Genomic DNA, 24,932 nt, shown 5'->3' with positions numbered 1-24,932 from the left:
AGCGGCAAAAAGTCTGCGGTGAGTGCAGTACTACCGAGTTAGCGGTGGGCCTATTGTTCCTTTGACACCGGATCGAATTGGTCTGCAATTCTTCAAACTTTGAGTGACAAACCTATCAAGCCCAAAAAGCTGAAAATGGGTGCTCCAAAACCAATCAGGAGAAGTTCCAGGCTGAAAGGATAAACTGAACTTTGATTGAATTTTGTCTAACAGTTTGTCTGTTAGTTTGCTACTTAATTTGCTACTTTTGGTTTTTCTGAACTTTAAATTAGTTTGCTATATCAGTTACTATTTTGACTGTTTACTCACTGCATTTAGACTGATTTTTGACATGCATGATTTCTCCCGTATTCTTTTGATGCTGACAAAAAGGGGGAGAAAAGTAATGAATGGTAATCTTGATACTTGATATAGTTTGTGATTACTCATGGTTGATATAGTTTGTGATTACTCATGGTTGATATAATTTGTGAATAGTATATTATTGATATAATTTTATGATGTGCATATTGTTGATATCACTTGTGAATGATATATACAGTTTGTGATTAGTGTGTATATTGTGCATATTTAGTTAGTATCTTTAGTCACACTTGACTCCTTAAGAAAATGCTTATGAATATTTTATTGAAATTATTAAGGGGGAGTTATTTGTGATTAATTGTTGATATAAGCACATACATAGGGGGAGTTATTCTCACATACACATTCATACACATACTCACACTTACTTATATTTACATGGTGATTCAATTGAGTTTTGTCATCATCAAAAAGGGGGAGATTGTTGACCCCACAAGCTCAAAGGAGCATAGATTTTGATGATACCAAAACTCAACTAGAATCAAACTAACATTATTTTAAGTGTTGTGTATCTCAAAGAAAAAGGACAAAAGGATTTCATGATGGATTCGTGCTTATGAAGAAAGGATGACATTCTAAGGATAACACAAGACGAAGCAAAAGAGATAAAAGAAGAAAAGGTTACCTTCCAAGGCTGTATTGGAAATCAGAATTGAAGTATTAGAGTTAGTTTTACTTCTTAGGATTACTTGTGAAAAGAATTGAGGAGTAAAAGTCAATGATCCTTATTTTCAATCCCTCAAATGATTTTTCTTTTAAACATCATTATTATTGGCCTAAAAAATGTTTAACTATGATTTGGTGTGAAGTTTTATAGTTTTGAAAGTTATGCAGAAAAGTTTTCCTGGTATGCTAACTGGTTTGCTACTGATTTTAGTATGCTAACTGGTTTGCTATTTTCTCAAATCGCTTAACTGTTTTAACTCGCACAACATCGCAGAAACGACAAAATAACGGCTATTTTCTTGAAATTCGTATCTGTAACGTTCAAATGAGTTCTGCAACGGTAAAAAACGTTCCAAAGCTATAAATACACCTTCCTTTGGCCATTTTGCACTTAATGAAAGTCCCTCTACTGTTCAAAATCTTTAAAGCTTTCATTCAAAGTGCTCAAAGTGATTTATTGCTCATCATTGGCTTATTTACTCAACTCTTCTTTATAGATTCTGTTGTAATTGAGTGAGAGTGAGTTTTTCAACACATTATTATCATTTGTGAGAGGTCATTCAAGCACCTATTGAAGCTTGGTTGTGATAAGTGTTTGGAATAACACTTGGTAGAAGTGTGAAGCTACTTGTAAAAGCTTTGTTGAGAAGATTTGTAAAGGGCTTTGTCTCTTGCCTTAAAAAGTTGCCTTAAAAAGAGAAGAATAGTGGAGTGAAGACTCAAAGTGGGATCTTTGAGAGAGTGGATGTAGGCTAGTTAAAGCCGAACCACTATAAAAATTCCAGTGTTCATTTTCTCAACCCTTGCTCTTTACATTTTTGCAATTTAGCTTTATGAATGATATGCTTTTGCTGATATGAAAATTGATATCATATGCTGTTGATCTTGCTGCTATCTGAGAAAAATAGTTTACTGCAAAATCTGCTGATATCTGATATATTCTGTTGGTTATCGGTTGTGCTATCATATAGGATATCTGATATACTGCTCTAGTTCTTTGTGATAAAGCGTATTGGTTCTTGATATATTTCTTGAATGCTTATATAGTGCATTATATCGATTATCACGATTGCATATAAGTTAACCTTGAATCAACTTGTTAATTGAGTTATATTGTTCATATTTAGCATTAGTTAATTAAGTTGAACTTAGCTGCAATTTTCAAAGGTTTTGAGCAAGAACCGAAAATTATTTTTAAAGTCCAATTCACCCCCCTCTTGGACATATTTTGGGACATCACTTCCACAGTGGCACAGTAGGGTTTGGTCTGTGGACAGAAGTTTAAGGTCGGATTGGTTCAGGCCTTTTTCTTCGGTGGCTGCATGACCGGTGAGTCTGTCTCCTTTCTTTTACTTTTCAGCTGTTTAAATTAAGACATAAAAGGCAAGTTTTGTATATGTTTTATATTATATTTAAATTCTTAATTTAATAATTTTAAAGATAAAAATGAATGAGACTTGAAACAGTAAAACTTAATTTGTATAAAAAGATAAATTAAATTAAATCTGATGGATCATTTCATCAGTAGGCTGATTTATTAGCAAACTTGCATGGACAGGGAGCCCGGATGGATAACTTAGAGAAATAATTATTTATAGTCCTTAGCTTTGTGGCCCCAAAATTATTTTATTATTTTCAACCTTTCATCTCCTAAAAACTTGTGGTTTTCAATTTTTCTTTTTTTCTTATCCTAAAGACTTGTGACTTTGTATTCTGTGTAGGCTCTCGATGGCTAATGCACAGATAACAGGATTGGGTGCACCCTTCTTTTTCTCTCTCTCTTTTTAATCAACTTCTTTCCCTACTTGTGAGTGTGTGTGTTATTTTTTCTACGGCCCATCTGCATTTACACTTGTATAAACCACGCCTTGGGCATGTGATCCACTTGCCACTTAATCTTTGGGTTGTCAACCATTGGGTTTTGAAATGAAATATTTTAGTTTAATTATTGTTAAAGCACACATCTTCATGTTCTACGTACTTAAAATAATCAATTTTCAATACCAATTATCTTATTTATCAACGTTTGAATTTTTGAGCTAAATCATAGAATAGGTAATTTCATATTTAGCAAATTCGCCGAGTCTTAATATGTATACCTCTCTTCTTAATTATAATTGAGATTTAAATTTATAGCCATGTGCAAAGAATATTTATGCACAATTCTAATAAGAACAGAGACTTGACGTCCTGATTGATGATTAATCTTGACCTTTTCAGGTGCAGGGATATTTGGCCATCTCTCAGACTCCATACTAGGAAGAAAAGGCTCTCTAATAGTAGTTTGCATCTTAAATGCCTTATTTGGTTGCTTAACTGCATTAGCACCAGACTACTGGACCTATCTCCTTCTCCGTCTTCTCACTGGTTTCAGCACCGGAGGTGTCGGCCTCTGTGCTTTTGTCCTTGCCACCGAGCCTGTCGGACCCACCAAGCGTGGCATGGCGGGCATGGCGGGCATGTCTACATTCTATTTTTTCTCTACTGGAATAGCCATATTGTCAGGTGTGGCATGCATTTTCCGTTCCTGGCGGAAACTTTACGTTGCCTCCTCTATTCCTTCCATTCTATTCCTTGTCATTGTGCTTCCTTTTATCTCTGAGTCCCCTCGATGGTACCTTGTTCGTGGGAGAATCAATGACGCAATGAAACTAATGAGCACGATTGCTAAATCGAATGGAAATCACCTTCCTGATGGACTTATCCTGGCCCTTGATGAAGAAGCAAATAACAGTGCAAGCAATGATGACCAGAGCTGCAAGGAAAAGCCTGCAACAAAAGAAGCAATAACAGGTTCTCTAATTGATGTAATCCGCTCACCACTCACCCGTATCCGTTTGTTCTTAGCTGTGGCAATTAACTTCTTGTGCTCCGTTGTTTATTATGGGATTAGCCTAAACGTTGTGAATCTTGAAACCAACCTTTACCTAAATGTGCTGCTTAATGCTGTAGCTGAAATGCCAGCATTCACTATAACAGCTCTTCTATTGAGCAAGTTTGGGAGGAAACCATTGGCAATTGCAACACAATGGTTCAGTGGACTCTTCTGTTTCATAGGAAGTTTGATGGGAAACGCTGGGATATGGAAAATCATAAAAATGATTTGTGGGATTTTGGGTATTTTCGGGATGGCTGGGACATATAATTTACTGTTCATATACACAGCAGAGTTGTTTCCTACGGTAGTGAGAAATGCAGCTCTTGGCAGTGCAACACAGGCAGCGCAAATGGGGGCAATACTGGCACCATTTGTGGTGGTTTTGGGGGGTGCGTTACCATTTGCGGTGTTTGCATTTTGCGGAATTATGGGAGGATTGCTTGCATTTTACTTGCCGGAGACATTAAATCGGCCATTGTATGACACAATGACTGGAATGGAGGATGGAGAAAGTGGTTGTAGAAGCGTTTGAAGGTGTTGGAAGTTTGCTTCTTGACAAGATGTTTTCAAGAGTTTTTGTTTTATAAAAGCATTTTAGGATTTTTTTATTGTTTTGCCTAAACTTAATCTATTATGAACTCAAAACATGTATAATGAAATCTACATATTAAATAAATAAGTCTCACATGATTGTATCTTATATCCATGATGGATCGAATCTAAACGAAAATTTTCAAGCATTTTAAATCTATGTAATCTCTCCTTATTAGTAACTAATTAATCATTGAGAGACTCTATTTAGCGATAGCAATAAAGTGTCCAACAAATTAAAAGTGAGGTATCAATGTAATGGAAGCAAAATTCATGGCGTCTTCTTGATTGAAATTATCAAACCTTTTTTCTTTTTTTTTTTTTTTTCATTTTGACTTGCTTCATAGATTATTGTCACTTGCAAGTAATTTTTTCCCAATTCTTTGAAATAATAAAGTTCATAGAACAATTTAGATTGTAATGCAAGGAACATTTTCGTCATGAAGGTGTGGCCAAGTCCTCACTTAGGAAACCTCAAAGCAACATTTTTCTATTTTACTTTTTTGTGTTCGTATTATTATTATTATTATTATTATTATTATTATTATTATTATTATTATTATTATTATTATTATTATTATTATTATTATTATTCATTTAACTCTAGAATTCTAACTTGAAATTTTAGTGACTTAAGTATGAATAGAAAGTTCATACATAAATCTATTTGGGGTTTTTTATTTTTTTTTGTTTTATTTGAGTTTTACTAGTATTTAAATTTAAGACTTATAATTTAAATTTTTTTTTTATATATAAGTAGGAGGAAGGAAAAGTTAGAGCTGAGTCTATTAGTTTCAATACATATGAAATTATTATTAGGCTATGCTTATTGCTGTATTTTAGAAATTATTTTAGTATCATTAAATTAAATGCGGTGAGTCGCTTGAAAGAACACCCAAATGAAATTATTAAATTTTTTGATTTACGTGTACGCCTCTAGCAGCACCGTTGCTAATAAATTTAAATGATAATAGCCTAAAATTCCAAAATTTTGATCTATCTATAAATCATAATTAGTTCTTTTTTTAATCATATGTGGATAACAAATTATTTTATATTTTTTAATTATTTTACTCAACAAATTTTGATTTAATAATGTTAAAATTAAAAACTTGAGTACACGTTTAACTCTCAATTGAATCCGATGAAAAATGTTTGCATTCAAAGTTACCATCCAAATATAATTGCTCAAACTGACAAAATAAATGAAAGAATAATTCTTCAGTTAAGAAAAAAAATTCACTTCCATACACTCAGTGCTTCATTTTGAAGGAAAGGGAGAAGAAAAAATCAAATGTGTAATAGTTATTTTACAAGTTATGATAATTTTTATTTAACATGAATAATTAGGAGCTGTTGACCTGAAAACAACGCAATGCGAAGAAATAGTACAGATAGAAATTAAGCCTGCAACTGCAAGCAGAGAATGGAAGAATAATAATGATCATAAGGCAGATTTCTATTAACAAAAGCCACAAAACGCATAATTAAACTTTCATAATCCAACTTTTATGAATTTGCCTAAATTTTATATTTACATCAGATAGAATGGCAAATCAACACTGCTAAATCATGAACGGAGTCGCAGAGAATGTTGGAATTACCGAGAACTGATTACTTCGCCTGAAAAAGCAAAAAAAAAAAAATTGCCACCATATTTCAAGTTGAATTTCCATTTTCCAACCACCAGCCATAAATAAATAAATAAATTGCAAAAGAATGGTTACCGGTAATCTTCGCTGTAGTTAGGAATACTAGCTAGTCCACGGGACCCACCACCACCACCCCCACGTCGTCCTCCACTGCCCTTCCTCTTTACCACTCTTTCCGTTCCCCCTTCCACCACCACCACCACGTTATCCTCAGATATCGAGCAAAGCGTCGGTTTCCAATCAGCCATCGCAGCCGCGGGCGACGCAGATGCTGACCCTACTCTGCCCCTCTTCCTCCTACTTCTCCTCGTAAGCGTTTGCAGTGTCCGCCGCTCCATCAGCGCCCGCTTCTCCTCCGAACGCCGCCCGTTCAGCTCCGGAGTATCCTTTTCGGATTTGTCACCGCCACTGGCCCCGCAACACGAGACGAATTCCAATAAAAACTTCATGTGTACAGAATTTATAAGCCCAAAAAGGAAAAAAAGAAATCCAAAAAGACCAAAAATAAAGCGAAATTAAGAGAGAGGAGGGAAGCAGCTCTCTTCTCTCATCGTCGCTGTTCTTGGGTATTTGGTTTTAGGCTTCATAATTGCAGGCTTCCAGCGGTGGGTGAGCGGGTTAGAGAGTGGGTGGCTGTGAGGAGGATTTGCGAACTTTCACGCTACAGGCGGTTTTTATAGAGAGACATTTTTGGAGTTATCTGATTGGGGATAAGAACGGACATGGATTTGTGATTTATCACACTTATACCCCTCGAATGGAGGAGTGGGATCTGGCGGCGGACCCGCCGGATTGACGTGGGCACCTTGGATGCACATGGCCAAAACTTACCCGACTTTTACTCCTGTTGTTTTGGAGACATGCTGCATCTTACCGTAAGAATGACAGTGTTTCAGGTTTTACACAGAATATTTACCCTGCTCTCTCTTTAACCTTAATAATAATAAAACATTTTTTTATTAAAAAAATTAGATAAATCAAGAATAATAATAATCATTCAGTTATATAAATATAAAATTTATATTTTATAATTTATATAATTATTATTTTTATTATATACAGAAATAAATATTATTAAATTTGTATAATATATAAATATGTGTAAAAAAATATTAACTTTAGCTAAATTACTTTTTATTATTTATATTATTATAATATAATTTAAAATAAAATTTTATAAAAATATCTTCATAATTTATATTATCAAAAATAGTAAAATATTTATTTATATGAATCACTTTTTTTAATAAATTCTAATAAATTTTTATCTTTATCTTTTAATAAATTCTAATAAATTTTTATCTTTATCTTTTAATTACTTATATAAAAATATTTTAATAAAATTATATTTAAATTTATGTAAAAAAATAAGAAAATAAATTAATTTTTATTGGCCAAATATGTGAATTTTTTTATTGATATCTTTAAAGTTTTCTTTTAATTTAATTTCTTATAAATTCATTAAAAAAAGTTTATATAAAATAATATATTTCTAAAATTCTTAATTATTGTATTAATATATAAATTAAATCCAATAAAAATTAAATTTATATTTAATATGGTTGATCCACAGCATAGAAATTTTAGACTTTATATTCAATTCACAAATTATATCGAAACTTTAGTAAAATAGATGGCACTGTTAAATAGACAACCAGCATCAAAGATTAAAAAGAATTATTGTAATTGGACATGTATAATTAATTTTATTAAATAAAATTAAAAAATCAAATAGAAAATAACTAGAAATTTAAAAAAATTATGTGTAACTATATCAAATTGAATTTATTTTACTTTATATGTACAAACCCTCAAGCAATATTGGAAAAATATTTAGATTTTTCATGTTAATTATATTTATTTTATAAAAAATATAAAATATTAAAAAATAATTAGTATTAATAAATTTAACACTTCATTATTAAAAAATTTAATATAAAAATATATGAACCAACAAAATAATAAATAATTAAATTTATATATTTATAACACACTTACATTTATAAAATTATATTATAATAATAAATTTTTCATAATAAATTTTACCTCTATAATTTTTTATTTTTATTAACTTAATCTAAAAATGATAATTACACATACAATATACATATCATGAAAAATGAAAAATTATTATATTATAATAACAATAATAATAATAATAAATATATTATAATATTATTATATTATGTAAAAAATTAACAAAAAATTTTATATAAAAATATTAAATTAAGGGTACATAGAACAGAATATAAAAAACATATAACGCACATTAAAAAAACAAATGAAAAAAAATAAAAAAAAATAAATTTATTTTATTTTTAATTATTATATTCGCAATACATATAATAGATTGTGTCATTTGGCTAATATTTTAAGTTACGGTGTTTGTGAAGTTTGAAATTAATGATGTTAGCCAAAATTGAGGCAAAGTGTATTAATTTAGAGAACTCCACCATGAGGCTGCATGAATTATACATCGTGAGTTGCTTAAATTAATTGAAAATATAATGCTTGCTTACTTGACGACAAGGCAATGGAGGCTATGTGTATAATGGAGCTAATTATATTTAAATTTACAGATACTTAAAAAATGTTATTTGTTCTGATATGCTTTGTCTCGTCTATTTTTGTAGATTTTTTTTTATTTCATGCATTTTTTTTATTAAAACCATATATTTTATTATTTACTTTTTATATAAAAACAAATTTGAGATATTTTAAAATAATTATTAATCATCAATTCAAATGGTAGCATTTTTTTTTAAATTTTTATTTATTGCCCTTTTAGAAGGGAAAGTGTACAGAGGAAGATATTTATTTTTAATTAGTACGTCATTTTTCAACACACAATCTTAATTTAGAACTGCACAACCAATCAGTTTAATTTTTAATGAATTGAATTTGAATTAATAAAAAATAATATTAATAAGTAAGAATTGAATTAATTAAATTAAATTGAAACTTTTTAATTTAATTTATCAGGGAAACTATCGTTGTCTCAAAACAAGCAAGTTGTTCTCTTTCGGGAAGTGTGTGTGTGTATATATATATATATATATATATATATATATCCAGCTCATTGGAGAGCCTTTAAAGGCAAGAAATTTTAAAGGAAATTATTACACACTCAAAAGTCAAAACAATTAAGTTCTTCTTTAGGGGGAAAACATGATTACTAAGCTATTTCTTGCCTCCTTGACCATTGACTTAGTGACAAAAGAGTTGACCCTAAGCTCTTTTATTCGATAAATTTTCAACTGTTAAATATTTAGTGGTTATAAGTTTATAAGATTTTTCCTTATTTATTTATTATTGATTTATCATTTCAAATAAAATTATTTATATAAAATTATAAAAAAATAAATTATGTCTAATTTTATTTTAAAAATTAACTCAAATAAAAAAAAATTATAATATAAACATCTTATTCAAATTAATATGAAATAATAAAAATTACTATTATATTTTCTATTTTTTTTTCCATCCTTAAAGCAGCCTGTTGTTACACTCATTTCATATAGGCATTTTAGGGTAGTTTTGCATCCATTTTGCCCTTATATTTTAGTATATTTTATGTTTTTAGCTTTATTTTAGTTATTTGTTAATTTTAGATACTTTATATTTGATTTTTGTAATTTTGTTGTTTTTTATAGGATTTTGTGGCAAATCGAGGATCAATGAGTGCATTAGGAAGTGATTTGAAGAAATTTGGGATTCTTTAAGCATGGAGAAAAGTTGAAGAAATCAAGCCTTGAAAGAGCAAACCAGCCGAAATTTGCTTGAGACCTTGCTTAAGGTCATGCTCAGGGTGCGGCAATGCTTAAGGTGCAACACAAGTCAAGCATGAGCAGAAAAGTCCATTTTACTATAAATCTGCCGAGATTTGCTGAAGGTCTGCTTAACCTTAAGCAGACGGTCACTGAGGCTAAATTTGCTAAGAAGTCGCTTAGGGTTAAGCCAAACCCTAAGCGGCACGCTTGAACGTGAATAGTGCTGCTGACTTGGATAATTTTACACCTCATTTCCTATCCACTCCTTGGCTCTTATTTACTTTTAGGGTAACTTTTAGGGACGATATAAATTCATCATTTCCTTATTTTTGCCACAAGAGGAAGGAAGGAAAAACAAAAAGGAAAGAAAAATATATAGAAAGAGGGAGAGAAGACGCCATTCTCTAGGAAGAAGGAGCTGCTGCACGAGTTTGGAGCTCCAGAAACCAGAGACCTTGGTTCTTCCACCTGGGTTTTCCCATTTCAGTCCTTTTATCATGTTTTTCTTTATTCTTCCATCTATATTTCTTGTAAATACCATCATGAGTGAGTAATTTCTTTAGATTTCAGAGTTGGGAAATATGTTTTAGATTAATTTATGGATTTGGATTGGGTATTTCCTTATTTTATATGAATATGAGTTTTGATTCCTTCCTTGTGTGCTTGATTTACTTGCCTAATGTTGGTACCCATTGGGTATTGTGTTAATCTTTGATTGAAGGACCGAAAGGTGAAGGTCATTGATAGTTAATCAAGGATTGGAACTTAAAATCACCTAGATTTAGAAATAAACTAGGACTTTAAGAGGAATTAATTATTGGTTACAAAACTTAATGGGTTTTAAAGTAATCAAATACATACGAAAGTAGGTTTGGTTATTTTAGAATACACTTTGATTTGCTTGAAAAAGATATCAAAGGAATTTAGAATCAATTTCCTTCAAACTCTATTTTTCCCTAAAAATTGGAATGCCCAAGACAAATCCCAATTAATTTATGCATAAACCCCCAACTCTGGAATCACTTTTACCATAATTAGACTTTCGTTTAAATTACCCATTGTTAATTTTAGTTTAATTGCGAGCTAGAATTAGAATTTATTTGTTTGCTCTTTACCCATTTCAATTAGATTAATCAATTTACCTTGCTCATTTACATTTACCATTTATTCATTAATCATTAGCCCAAATAATCGCTTCATTCATAGTTTAGTAATCAAACAGCAAATCCTCGTGGGAACGATACTTGATTCATCACTTTATTACTTGAGACGACCCGTATACTTGCGGATAAGTCACATCAAGTTTTTGGCGCCGTTGCCGGGGATTTGATTTTTGCTTGATATTGAACGATTGTTTGTTTGGTTAATTTGGGCATTTTATTTTATTTCTTTTTACAATTTTACTTTGAGAATTTGTTTATTTTTGTTTTTCAGGTGGTTTATTTTATGAGAAGGACAAAAAGTGAAGAAATCAATTTATTCTTTGACCTAAATAGAGAAGACAAAGGCTTTAAGAGCGAATCTGAAAGGAGAAAAGATGAAATTAAAGCTCAACAACAACAAGAAAGAGCACAAGAGCAAGAGCAAGTACAAGAAGAAATGGCTGACAACAACAACAACAACAACAATAACAACCGCTCTGTGAAGGATCATGCCTATCCTAACATTGGAGATTTCATGCCAAGTATCACAAGACCAAGGGTAGAAGCTAATAATTTTGAACTGAAACCTGCACTTTGTCAAATGGTACAACAAGCACAATTTGGAGGAAATCCAAGTGAAAGTCCACATGTGCATCTGGCACACTTTCTTGAGATCAGTGATATGTTGAAGATAAATGGAGTTTCTGATGATGCAATTCGACTCAGATTATTTCCTTTTTCTCTGAAGGACCGAGCTAGAGAGTGGTTACATTCTTTGCCACCGGGTTCTATCACAACATGGGATGAACTTTCTCAAGCATTTTTGGCTCAATATTTTCCACCAAGCAAGGCTAAGCTGAGGAATGAGCTGACTTCTTTTAAACCTAGAGATGATGAGAGCTTGTATGAAGCATGGGAGAGGTACAAGGATTTGCAAAGGAGATGTCCACATCATGGGATTCCTAAGTGGATGCTTGTTCAACACTTTTATAATGGAGTTTCACCAGCTATTAGGAGTACAATTGATGCATCTTCTGGAGGTGACCTTATGGAGAAATCTGAAGATGAAGCTTTTTCTGCTCTTGATAAAATTGCTTATAACAACTACCAATGGAGTTGTGAGAGGAATGAGATCAAGAAACCAGCTGGTATGTTCGAGCTTGATGCCATGAATATGATTAATGCTAAGTTTGATGCTTTGACAAAGAAGATGGACAAGTTAAGTATGAAAGTAGATTCTTCAGCAGGAGGTTCTGGTAATACACTAGAAATTGGAGCTGCAAATGTCAATTGTGCAGCAGATTTTTCTGCACTTAATCAAGATTTTTCAAGTGAGCAAGTGGATTATGTGGGGAACTACAATCAAAGACCAGGTGGTAACCCATTTTCTGCAACTTATGATCCAGCATGGAGAAACCACCCAAATTTCTCTTGGGGAGGTAGACAAGGGCAAAATCAGAATTTTCAAAGAACCTTACGGATATCAACAAAATCAGAACTTTCAGAGAATAGAGGTCCTCCTCCGAATTTCTAAACCTCAAAATGTACCTGCTCCACCTCTACCACAACAAGCACAACTAGACAAGACAGCTAGATTGGAATCTATGATTGAAACTCTACTTGTGAGCCATCAAAGTCAACAAGAAATGATTTCTCAATTAGCATCTAAAGTGGATCAAATGGCAACACACAACAAGATATTAGAGAATCAAATAGCTCAACAAGCTAGCTCTTCAAGTAACAAAGCATTTGGGAAGCTTCCTAGCCAACCAGAAAATTCAAGGGAGCATTGCAAGGCTATTACATTGAGAAGTGGAAAAATATTGGAGAATGGGGATAAAAATATTGAAGAGAAAGTTGAAGAAAAGAAAAGCAGAGAAGGAGATGAACAAACTGAAGTTGAAGTTAGAATTGAAGCTGAGAAAGAAAATTCAGTGGAAGAAAAAGGAAGTAAGGAGAGGGAGAGCAAAGAGGAAGAACCTAAATATGTTGCACCTAAAGCCTACATGCCACCTTTACCATTCCCACAAAGGTTTCAGAAAGCAAAATTGGATAAACAATTTGGGAAGTTTTTGGAGGTATTGAAGTCTTTGCATGTGACTATTCCTTTCACTGATGCCTTAGCACAAATGCCTTCATATGCCAAATTTTTGAAGGAGATTTTATCTAACAAGAAGAAATTGGAGGAATTTGAGACTGTAGCTCTCACGGAAGAAAGCAGTGCCATTTTGCAAAATAAGCTTCCACCCAAACTGAAAGATCCTGGGAGTTTCTCCATACCATGTCACATTGGGGATATCAGTATAGATAAGGCTTTATGCGACCTTGGAGCCAGTGTTAGTCTGATGCCATTGTCTATCTATGAGAAAGTGAAGATTGGAGAAATGAAGCCTACTACCATATCACTACAGTTAGCAGATAGGTCTATTAAATTTCCAATTGGAGTAGTTGAGAATGTTCCTCTGAAAGTTGGGAAATTTTTCATACCAGTGGACTTTGTGGTATTGGAGATGGAGGAGGATGTACACATTCCTATTATTCTTGGTAGACCTTTCCTTGCTACTGCTGGAGCTGTGATTGATGTAAAAAATGGGAGGCTTACATTAGAAGTTGGGGAAGAGAAAGTTGAATTTAATTTGTTTCAAGCAATGAAAAAGAAAGATGATTCAAACTCATGCTTGAGAGTTGATGTGATAGATGAAGAGGTTAGAGAAGTGCTTAAAAGCAACATCCTAAAGATCCCTTAGAAGCTTGTTTGGTTCATAACATCAAAAAAGGGGATGAGATTGAGGAAGCTGCAGAATATGCTACAATTTTGGAAGGAAATCCACCATTGCCTATGGCTGATATTGAAAAGATTGGGAACTTGAAGCGAGAAACGACTTCATCATCAAAGTTTGAAAAAGGTGAAGCACCTAAGGTAGAGTTGAAACCTCTTCCAACAAATCTCGTATGCTTTTCTAGGGACATATTCGACATATCCTGTGATTGTTAGTGCTAAATTGACTGATTGTGAGGTTGAAAAATTATTGAGAGTTCTTAGGAAGCATAGAAGGATAATTGGTTATACCATTGATGATATTAAAGGAATACATCCTTCTGTGTGCATGCATAGAATTTTGTTGGAAAATGACCATAAAGCCTCTCGAGAATCACAAAGGAGATTGAATCCAAACATGAAAGAGGTTGTGAAAAAGGAGATCTTGAAATTGCTTGATGCAGTATTATTTACCACTGCTTCGACGAGAATTGGGTAAGTCCATTCATGTTGTACCTAAGAAAGGGGGCATCACGGTAGTTAAAAATGAAAATGATGAACTAATACCTACAAGAATCAGAATCGATGGAGAATGTGTATAGATTATAGGAAATTGAATAAGGCAACTTGAAAAGACCATTTTCCATTAACATTTATATATCAAATGATTGAGATACTAGCTCATAATTCTTATTTTTGCTACTTGGATGGATATTCATGGTTCTTTCAGATCCCTATTCACCCGATGATCGGATAAAACTACCTTCACATGTCCTTATGGTACCTTTGCATATCGAAGGATGCCATTTGGACTATGTAATGCCCTGCTACATTTCAACGATGTATGATGTCCATATTTTCTGACATGATTGAGGGTATTATGGAAGTGTTCATGGATGATTTTTCTGTGTATGGTAAATCTTTTGATGAATGCTTATCTAACTTGTCTAAGGTTTTGCAGAGATGTGAAGAGTTCAATTTAGTTTTGAATTGGGAAAAGTGCCATTTTATGGTACAAGAAGGAATTGTTTTGGGCCATCTTGTGTCAAACAGGGGTATTGAGGTGGATAAATCAAAGGTAGAAGTTATTGAGAAAATGCCACCCCCAACATCTGTGAAGGGAGTGAGGAGTTTCTTGGGGCATGCTGGATTTTATAGGAGATTCATCAAGGATTTCTCTAAGATTTCTAAACCTCTTACCAATTTATTGAGTAAAGATGTGGAATTTAATTTTGATACTAATTGTATGAATGCTTTTTGCAGGATAAAGGAAGCTTTGATATCTGCTCCTATTATGCAGCCACCCGATTGGTCATTACCTTTTGAGTTAATGTGCGATGCTAGTGATTATGCCATTGGGGCTGTTTTGGGACAAAGGAAAGATAAGAAGGTGTATGCAATATACTATGCAAGTAGGACCTTGGATGATGCTCAAATAAATTACTCTACTACAGAGAAAGAGTTTTTGGCAGTATTTGCATGAGACAAATTCAGTCCTATCTTGTGGGGTCTAAGGTAATAGTGTACACGGATCATGCAGCTATCAAGTATCTCCTTCAGAAAAAAGAGGCTAAACCTAGATTGATAAGGTGGGTGTTACTCCTTCAAGAGTTTGACTTGGAAATTAAAGACAAGAAAGGAGTAGAAAATGTGGTAGCGGATCATCTGTCTAGATTAAGGCAAGAACAAGGAGACAATCTGGGAAAAGAGCCCCCAATAGATGATTATTTTCCTGATGAGCAATTGTTAGCAATCATGAATGCAAAACCCCTTGGTATGCAGATTTTGTGAACTATCTAGTGTGTGGAATCCTTCCACTGATTTAACATGGCAGAAAAGAAGAAATTTCTTTTGATGTGAAGGATTATGATTGGGAGGAACCATTTTTGTTCAAGAAATGTGGAGATGGGCTGATTAGAAGATGTTTAGCTGATGAGGAGATAGGGAATGTTATCAAAGATTGCCATTCTTCACTTTATGGGGGTCATATGAGTGTGACAAAGACTGCAGAAAAAGTTCTTCAAGCAGGGTTCTTTTGGCCACACATGTTTAAGGATGTGAGGAAGTTTGTAAATGCATGTGATAGGTGTCAAAGGATGGGTAATATCTCAAAGAGAGATGAAATGCCCCTCCAAAATATATTGGAAGTGGAACTATTTGATGTGTGGGGCATTGATTTCATGGGACCTTTTCCATCATCCTTGGGACACAAATACATTTTAGTTGGAGTAGATTATGTGAGCAAATGGGTTGAAGCTATACCATCTCCAACTAATGATGTAAGAGTTGTGATTAAATTCCTTAAAAGTTCATTTTACAAGATTTGGAACTCCACGTGCCATTATAAGTGATGGAGGTTCTCATTTTTGCAACCCTCAATTTGAAAGATTATTGCAAAAATATGGTGTGAAGCATAAGGTTGCAACACCCTACCATCCACAAACTAGTGGTCAAGTGGAGATTTCAATAGAGAGCTGAAAAGAATTCTTGAGAAAACAGTGAATTGTTCGAGGAAAGATTGGTCACTAAAGTTAGATGATGCTCTTTGGGCCTATAGAACAGCCTTTAAAACCCCTATCGGAACTACCCCATTTAGATTGGTTTATGGAAAGGCTTGTCATTTACCTTTGAGTTGGAGCATAGAGCATATTGGGCCATAAGGACACCGAACTTTGACTTAAAACTGCAGGAAAAAAAAGAATGCTGCAACTAAATGAACTTGAGGAGCTTAGATTGGATGCTTATGAAAATGCCAAGCTTTACAAGGAAAGAACTAAGAGATGGCATGATAAGCATATTAGGAGGAAAGAATTTCAAGAAGGTGATGTTGTTCTTCTATACAACTCTAGGTTAAGGTTATTTCCAGGAAAATTGAAGTCAAGATGGTCAGGGCCCTACACTGTTATAAAAGTATACCCCTATGGAGCTGTTGAGATAAGCAATGAGACCTCAGGGACTTTCAAAGTTAATGGGCAGAGATTAAAACATTATATTATTGGAGAACCCACGCAAAAGTTTGTAGAGGTTTCATGGCTTGGTTCTCCAGTCAGGGATACTTAGGAGAATTGGAGTGGAAGGTCAAGCTTAAGACCTTAAACAAGCGCTTCTTGGGAGGCAACCCAAGCGTATCCTTTTATAGTTCATTAATTTTCCATTTCATTTTCATTTTAGTTTTCACCCTCATTAAACTCAAAAGTGACATTTGCTTATCTTTTGTAGGTCATTCATGAAGATTGGGCAAGTTTACACTTGTTGCAAAAACAAAGAATTAAAGGGAAGCAAGTATAAGCAACATTCTGCACTTTATGCAGTGCCTGTGAACAGTAACACCTTTAAACTTGTGCTAAATTGCTCAAATTGCAGTCTACTTGATAGCATATGTTTGATTTTGTGTTTTGTGTAAATTCTGTGAAATGCAAGTTGAATGAGGTTCAATTTTGATATTTAGGGTGATGAGGACTTTATTGAAGTGCAAAAATAATGTTTGTTAAGTTTCACCTTTTAGTGTATATATAATTTTGTAGTCTGATAGGAATTTGCATGCTTTTGTTTAGAATTGCTGCTAATTTTTTGCAATCTGCAGATTTTTGCTACTGTTCATGCTGCTAAAAAGGTCAATTTCTACATTTTTTTCTGCAATTCTTGGTTGATTGGAACTTGTCTGAAATGCTGCTGAAAATATGCTTTTGGTGTAAGTTTAGAAAGGAGACCATTTCATTTAAATGTGCAAAAAGGATAGTCACAATTGGTGCCTAAAATGAACAATGATTGCAAAAGCTAAATGAACATGTGCTATGCTTAGTAAGTTTATGAGAGAGATGAACTGAAATCCCTAAATTTTATGGTGTTTGTGTGTATTTGGTAATTGCTGAGGGTTACAATAGCATTCCATAACTTTTGGACTGATTTTGGTAAGCAAAACCACAATTTTGCCCAAAACCTGCCGAAACTTGCTGATGACATTGCTTGTCAAGCAAAGTCTTAAGCAACTTCTGCTGAACCTTATGCCTAACCCTAAGCATGGCCCAAAATACCACATGTCTACCCCACATTTTAAAAGGCCCAGCATTTCCGCCAATTTTCCAAAAACCTCGCCAACACTCCCGATAAACCTCGTCGACTTCCTTCCTCACGCCATTTTTTCCGGCAATTTTTACAGGAAGCCGAAAGGTTTCCTCCTTTTCATTAAAATGGTAAGAACCAAAATGTGGTCCTCTCACAAACCTAAACTCACTGGACTTCGACATTCTGTCAAATCTAAAATGGGTACTCCATCCTCATTACCCATAAACCCTAACCCCAGCCCCAGTCCGCCACTACCTCAGTCCCCACCACCACAAACGCCGCCATTACCACAATCACCACCACCTCAGTCACCGCCCCCGCCCCCAAGCCAAATACCACCTCTCATTCCGCCGACTCCCCTCTCGCCGCAATCCGAGCCGCCAAATGAAACACCAATTCCCGACACCCATTCCCCAGAACCAACGCCTGACCCTGTTCCTACCCAAACAAAAACAAAAGGGAAAACAAAAAGGGCCGCAGGTAGACTCAAAGAAACCCCTGTCGGAAAAAGGAAACGAGTACCCTCTGTCCCTTTCGACTTAAACTCTCCACCTCAGTCCTCTGAACCAGTTAGCAAAAGGACCAGGTCCTCCTCGCAAACCCCAGCACCAGCGGTCCAAACACCAGTAACCCAGTCTCCCTTACATTCTCCAGCACCTGCGTCATCTGCAGATACTATAGAGGAGGTAATTTCTCCATTACCCTGGGCTTTTAGGGATATGGATATGAAAAAGGCCTATGAGAAATTGCTTTCTAAAACTATTTTGGCAAACAAGTATATGGATGAGCAGATTTTGAAAGAATTAGGCATTTATGACTCTGTATTTGCCTATTTGGATGTTATTAGCTGGATTGATTTTGCTAAAATTAGGGAACCAGTGTACAAGGATCTAACCCTCGAATTTTTGAGTTCCCTAAAGTTGAGTTTCAAACCAACAGTGCCTGAACATAAAGATATGATATATTTTCGATGTGCTGGAATTGATAGGGAGTTAGACATAGGTGCTTTGAATGCCATTTTTGGTTTTTGATTCGGTATAAAAACATTGAGTGGCGACAAAGCTGTTTATGACCCTGTTCAGTTCGGAAAGATATTGCACCATTTGGAGGTTATTATAGGCAGAGGACTGCAAAAGCCTCTAGGATAGTTGACCATGTATTGAAATACCTCCATAGGTTCATTACTTACACTTTTTTAGGAAGGGGACACAGTAACAGTATAGTGGGTGCTGGGATTTGTTTCTATTGTGGTGCATGAAGGAGAGAAAACAAGTAAGTACAGCCCATTTCATAGCTACTCATTGGCACCAAATTGTCACCAAGCATACTAAAGGTAGTATTGTTTTTGGGGGGTATATAACTGCCATAGCAAAATCATTTAGCTTTGATGCTAGTCTATATAACTGGCTGCCGGTTTGGGAATCATACATAGACGACACCATGTTGCGCATATGGATGTTTGTGAGAAATTAGGCCACACATATGCTCTGTTACAGACACCTGATACCCATCTGAAAACCCCACCACTTTTGCAAGCTGACCACAACCAACCTCTACCCCACACTTCTCAGTGGACATGTTATCCATCTTAAAATCCTTGGAATCCGTGATAACAAATTTCATTGTCCAACCATCTGCTCCCTCACACGATACCACGAAATTCTTGCTTCCTTGAAAAACTTAGAAATCAAAATTGAAGCCATGGGTCAAGAGCGAGTTAACCAAAAGAAGAAGCTAGAAAAGAAACTTAAAAGAGATTTTTATCTCTTAAAAGAAAGCAGAAGCAACATCAACTTCAAATGCTGGAGCTTTACAACAAACCGCCCAATCCTAAAAAAATTTAAATAATTGGGGCCAAGACATGTTTAAAGAAATTAAAGACTTAACGAAAACTTGAAACCGCTTCAAGCTTGGATCACAATGAACCAACTGCAGAACTGAAGCGGACCACGATGCAAAGAACAAAGGCTTGATAGCGTAACTTGATCAAGATGCTAGTTTTAATTTTTGTTTTTAAGTTTATTTTGTAATCTGTTTATTTTAGCTTTCAAACTTTGGTAATGGTTGTAATACTTTGGTACTTAGTTTTTATTATTATCTCTGCACTTCTTTCCTTTAGTTTACTTTATTTTATTTTATCTTCTGATATGGACATAAACACTCTGTAAATGTTTCTTAGTTTAATTTTTGATTTAACTGTTCCATTTTATTTCTTTACACTTTTTCATTTTCTTGACCATTATTTTTGCACTTTATCTTTTTCTTCAATCCTAATTTTGTTGACATTGATGAGTTGCACAATTTTCTTTGAGCCGCAACTGTTCCACATCAGTTGGAGGTAACAGCTTACCTTTTACAATTTATGCTTATGGTATGTTGCCAATGCTTATGCTTTCGCTTTACCCTATGCAGCAGGTTAAGCAACATCTTAAGCAGTGTAAATTCATACATTTGGGATACCTTTTCACATTTTTCTCTCTAAAGCTTCATTGTTAATATCATTTTGAGCTAATTTTGAAATACTTAAGCTTATATTGATTTAATCCCCAATTGTATATATTTCATTAATTGATTAGTTCACACAATTTTGCCCATCTTTGCATTCATTTTAGACATTGAGGACAATATTTCATTTGAGTTTAGGGGTGAGGGCAAAATTTTTGCAAAATTTTTAAAATTTTCTTTTATTCATTTATTGCATTTCATTCATCCATATATAGATAATCCATACACTTATACATATACCACACACATGTCTATACTTATATACATACATTTGCATATAGTCTTCATATAGATTACACTTAGTTTTAATCTGATTTATGCATTTATTTTAGGATCATGCATATCATAAAAATAAATTTTTACCTTGTCCTTAGAGGATTGAGAGTTGCTTTGAAGAGCAATTGAGCTTACTTTTAGAAAGGTTTGATGGATTGAAAGTTCTAGATAGGTGCAAAGTTATTAGATTCTTGCTTTAGTTTATATCTTCTTAGCCAAGGGCCACCCAATCAATTGCATTGACTTTGAGTGCATAGAGAAAACTCTAGGGTGAGAAGTAGCTAATTGATGTCTCACCAATCCTAGAACAATCTTCCTAAACCTTTCAAGGCGAAATCATAGCATACACCTGAAAAAGAAATGATCTAGGCATTCTTTGAATTTTAAACCCATATTTTAGCCTTAGCCAACCTCACTTCAAAATTTCCTTTGAAACCAATTTGAGCCTACATTTATCCCTCTTATTCCTTTAGAACCCACATTAATGCCTAGCCATAACCCAAACACTTACCTACCCTCCATGAGAATAATTCTTTGAGTGATAGATACACTTAAAAAAATATATAAAAATAAAAAAAATATAAATAACAATTAGTTGGGAGAAGTGGCTAAAGTAAAAAGGCTAGCAATTTCAATTATGGTATGTAAAGTAATTCACCACTCAAGTATACAAAGAAATGAGTTTGGGGGTGAATTGAAAGGGACAATTGTAATTCAAAGTCAATGTTATTTATGTAGTCCCTCTAAAAGCTTCAAAATTATATGCTAGTATTGGTGAATAGTTGTAAAGTTCCTTCTCCAAATTGATTCAAAAAAAAAAAAAAAAAAAAAAAATTTGTGTGTCTTGATCTTTTAATAATTTGATTATTCTCATATTTTGTTACCCTTATCCCTTTCTTGTTAGCCACATTATCACCCCCTTAGCCCCATTACAACCCTTGAAAGTCCTTTTGATCTTTTGATGGTGATTTGCTACATTAGTGGAGATTGGAATAGGAGAATTGCCTATGGGATTGGGATATCATTAAATCCATCCATTTACTTCCATCATTATTTGAGACACTTTAGCTTATGGATTACCCTATAGTCTATTTAGGCATGATTATTCTTTGTGATTGATTGGTTTGGGTTTAATGATATGGATAATTGACCCAAGGCTAAGCGGTGATAACTTTGGTAAGGATTGAATTCTTTGCATCTTGAAAGTGGGTATATGGTTTGTTGGTGGCTAAAGGTAAGCTTGAGAGTTTGGATAAGTAATTTTCATAAATTTAAGGTAAGGTACCCCAAATTGTTTTAATTGTTTTAATTTGCTTGAGGACAAGCAAAGGTTTAAGTTTGGGGGAATTTGTTACACTCATTTCATATAGGCATTTTAGGGTAGTTTTGCATCCATTTTGCCCTTATATTTTAGTATATTTTATGTTTTTAGCTTTATTTTAGTTATTTGTTAATTTTAGATACTTTATATTTGATTTTTGTAATTTTGTTGTTTTTGATAGGATTTTGTGGCAAATCGAGGATCAATGAGTGCATTAGGAAGTGATTTGAAGAAATTTGGGATTCTTTAAGCATGGAGGAAAGTTGAAGAAATCAAGCCTTGAAAGAGCAAACCAGCCGAAATTTGCTTGAGACCTTGCTTAAGGTCATGCTCAGGGTAAAGCGGCAATGCTTAAGGTGCAACACAAGTCAAGCATGAGCAGAAAAGTCCATTTTACTATAAATCTGCCGAGATTTGCTGAAGGTCTGCTTAACCTTAAGCAGACAGTGCGACCAGAGGCTAAATTTGCTAAGAAGCTGCTTAGGGTTAAGCCGAACCCTAAGCAGACTGCCCAGAACGTGAATAGTGCTGCTGACTTGGATAATTTTACACCTCATTTCCTATCCACTCCTTGGCTCTTATTTACTTTTAGGGACGATATAAATTCATCATTTCCTTATTTTTGCCACAAGAGGAAGGAAGGAAAAACAAAAAGGAAAGAAAAATATATAGAAAGAGGGAGAGAATACGCCATTCTCTAGGAAGAAGGAGCTGCTGCACGAGTTTTGAGCTCCAGAGACCTTGGTTCTTCCACCTGGGTTTTCCCATTTCAGTCCTTTTATCATGTTTTTCTTTATTCTTCCATCTATATTTCTTGTAAATACCATCATGAGTGAGTAATTTCTTTAGATTTCAGAGTTGGGAAATATGTTTTAGATTAATTTGTGGATTTAGATTGGGTATTTCCTTATTTTATATGAATATGAGTTTTGATTCCTTCCTTGTGTGCTTGATTTACTTGCCTAATGTTGGTACCCATTGGGTATTGTGTTAATCTTTGATTGAAGGACCGAAAGGTGAAGGTCATTGATAGTTAATCAAGGATTGGAACTTAAAATCACCTAGATTTAGAAATAAACTAGGACTTTAAGAGGAATTAATTATTGGTTACAAAACTTAATGGGTTTTAAAGTAATCAAATACATACGAAAGTAGGTTTGGTTATTTTAGAATACACTTTGATTTGCTTGAAAAAGATATCAAAGGAATTTAGAATCAATTTCCTTCAAACTCTATTTTTCCCTAAAAATTTGAAATCACAAGACAAATCCAAATTAATTTATTTATAAACCCCAACTCGAATCACTTTTACCATAATTAGACTTTCGTTTAAATTACCCATTGTTAATTTTAGTTTAATTGCGAGCTAGAATTAAAATTTATTTGTTTGCTCTTTACCCATTTCAATTAGATTAATCAATTTACCTTGCTCATTTACATTTACCATTTATTCATTAATCATTAGCCCAAATAATCGCTTCATTCATAGTTTAGTAATCAAACAGCAAATCCTCGTGGGAACGATACTTGATTCATCACTTTATTACTTGAGACGACCCGTATACTTGCGGATAAGTCACATCACCTGTATTATAGAAACAAATGTTCTTCCTCTATTAAAGAAGAAAAAGAGTAATCAACGTTAGGACATTAACATATTTGAGGATATTAATATATATTGAGAATATTATTTTAATGATTAACGCTAGTGATCATTATAAATGCTTTTATTATTTATTTTATAATCCAACCATTAAAACTATTAATTTTTTTTATAATTAATACAACTATTAACATTGACCGACAATCGCCAGTTGCTAAACAAAACAGGCTCAAGTTGCCCATAAAATTTTCTTTAGAAACCATGACTGTAGCCAAAACTATATATTTCAAGTCACAATCACAGGGTTGAATAATTGTATTCTCTCATGAAAATAGGGCGTAGAAATAGATGTGTCAATACAAATATTGATTTTGCACCACAAAAATTGATACTATGTACACACTATAACTAGTATCTTCTCCATTTCCCACATTCTCCAAATAAATGATGTTTACTGAATCTTTTTGTCTTTTTTTTCCAGAAATTTCTCTGCAAGAATCCAACTTAATTATTTAAAAAAAAAAAAGAAAAAGAAAAATGAAAACAACCCATCAGAAAACCTTCAAGCCCTACCAAAATTGACAACACTGAAATGTCATAAAACCCAAGTGTCCCACATATGTGTTTGTGAAAAATGTTAGAAGTGTCAAGAAACGAAGACGCATTAAATTTCGTCAACTTATTATAGTTGCCTGCAACAAATTCCTTACAAGTATCATACTCTGCTTGTCCTAGATGGATGATAAAATTGAGATATCTTCCTGTTGAGTTCCTTTCTATATTATAAATTTTGTTGGGTTGCCTCGACCAAGGGGCAAATTCACTTTGTCCATTGGCCCATTTGGACAATAATGTTAAAAATTCTGGGCCACCTGTGATTTTGGTAATTAATGAGAAAATTGGCAATGGGTTTAAATTTTTGTGCTATAGTTGATGTACTCACTCAGCTTCACCTATGATCAATTTCTAGAAGCCTGATGTCGTGCACAAAATTCCTGTTGAAAGTTGAGGCAGAAAATAAGCTTAGAGAGGAGCTGAAATGGGGCAAAGGGAATGCATTTGTGGTCCAATAGAAGACTTGGGTTTTAATTTCCGAGTTTTTTACAATCATGAAGCTACGCAGTGACACCTATTGCAGGTCTTTTTATATAATTGATATAAGTGATAGCATATTCAATCAAAATATTATAAAATTTTTGTTTAAATCTGATTTAACAAATATAATATGAAATTCATTTTACATATAAATTTCACATGTTTTCCTCTAAATCCATATTCATATTAAATGTCAACTCTGGCAAAATCACATAGCCATTTTGATCCAGGTTAATTATACATTTTT

The 24,932-nt window shown here is 33.7% G+C and overlaps 3 protein-coding genes and 1 non-coding gene across 4 annotated transcripts; 2 read left to right on the top strand and 2 right to left on the bottom strand.

Moving 5' to 3' along the window:
• The first annotated feature begins 3,479 nt into the window (after positions 1-3,479).
• LOC110643123 (organic cation/carnitine transporter 4) lies at positions 3,480-4,439 on the top strand. Its single transcript, XM_021795374.2, has one exon. It carries the CDS (start codon positions 3,480-3,482, stop codon positions 4,437-4,439), a length of 960 nt encoding a protein of 319 aa, XP_021651066.2.
• A 1,500-nt stretch (positions 4,440-5,939) lies between these two features.
• Positions 5,940-6,813, bottom strand: LOC110643118 (uncharacterized). Its single transcript, XM_021795367.2, has 2 exons — positions 6,226-6,813; positions 5,940-6,121 (listed from the first exon to the last, which is right to left on the bottom strand). The coding sequence occupies exons 1-2, from the start codon at positions 6,597-6,599 to the stop codon at positions 6,064-6,066; spliced, it is 432 nt and encodes a 143-aa protein (XP_021651059.2). The 5' UTR covers positions 6,600-6,813; the 3' UTR covers positions 5,940-6,063.
• Positions 6,814-11,915: 5,102 nt separating this feature from the next.
• LOC131174363 (small nucleolar RNA R71) lies at positions 11,916-12,022 on the bottom strand. Its single transcript, XR_009144611.1, has one exon. It is a non-coding gene; the product is annotated as a small nucleolar RNA R71 (small nucleolar RNA).
• Positions 12,023-18,082: 6,060 nt separating this feature from the next.
• Positions 18,083-18,916, top strand: LOC131174098 (vegetative cell wall protein gp1-like). Its single transcript, XM_058137160.1, has 2 exons — positions 18,083-18,660; positions 18,733-18,916. Exons 1-2 carry the CDS (start codon positions 18,083-18,085, stop codon positions 18,914-18,916), a joined length of 762 nt encoding a protein of 253 aa, XP_057993143.1.
• The last annotated feature ends 6,016 nt before the right edge of the window (positions 18,917-24,932 follow it).

Source organism: Hevea brasiliensis, chromosome 15 (assembly GCF_030052815.1).
Source record: "Hevea brasiliensis isolate MT/VB/25A 57/8 chromosome 15, ASM3005281v1, whole genome shotgun sequence".
NCBI classification, from domain to species: Eukaryota; Viridiplantae; Streptophyta; class Magnoliopsida; order Malpighiales; family Euphorbiaceae; genus Hevea; species Hevea brasiliensis.
The sequence above is the reverse complement of the archived record's forward strand: the minus strand, read 5'-3'. Positions and strand labels throughout refer to the sequence as shown.

What these genes read in the sequence shown, in the direction of transcription:
- LOC110643123 (XM_021795374.2), top strand. Translation starts at nt 3,480, where the DNA reads ATGGCGGGCATGTCTACATTCTATTTTTTCTCTACTGGAATAGCCATA.
- LOC110643118 (XM_021795367.2), bottom strand. Translation starts at nt 6,599, where the DNA reads ATGAAGTTTTTATTGGAATTCGTCTCGTGTTGCGGGGCCAGTGGCGGT. An exon ending in AACTACAGCGAAGATTACCG is followed by an intron (nt 6,122 to 6,225) that starts GTAACCATTCTT and finishes TTGCTTTTTCAG; the next exon opens with GCGAAGTAATCAGTTCTCGG.
- LOC131174098 (XM_058137160.1), top strand. Translation starts at nt 18,083, where the DNA reads ATGGGTACTCCATCCTCATTACCCATAAACCCTAACCCCAGCCCCAGT. An exon ending in AAAACTATTTTGGCAAACAA is followed by an intron (nt 18,661 to 18,732) that starts GTATATGGATGA and finishes GGATGTTATTAG; the next exon opens with CTGGATTGATTTTGCTAAAA.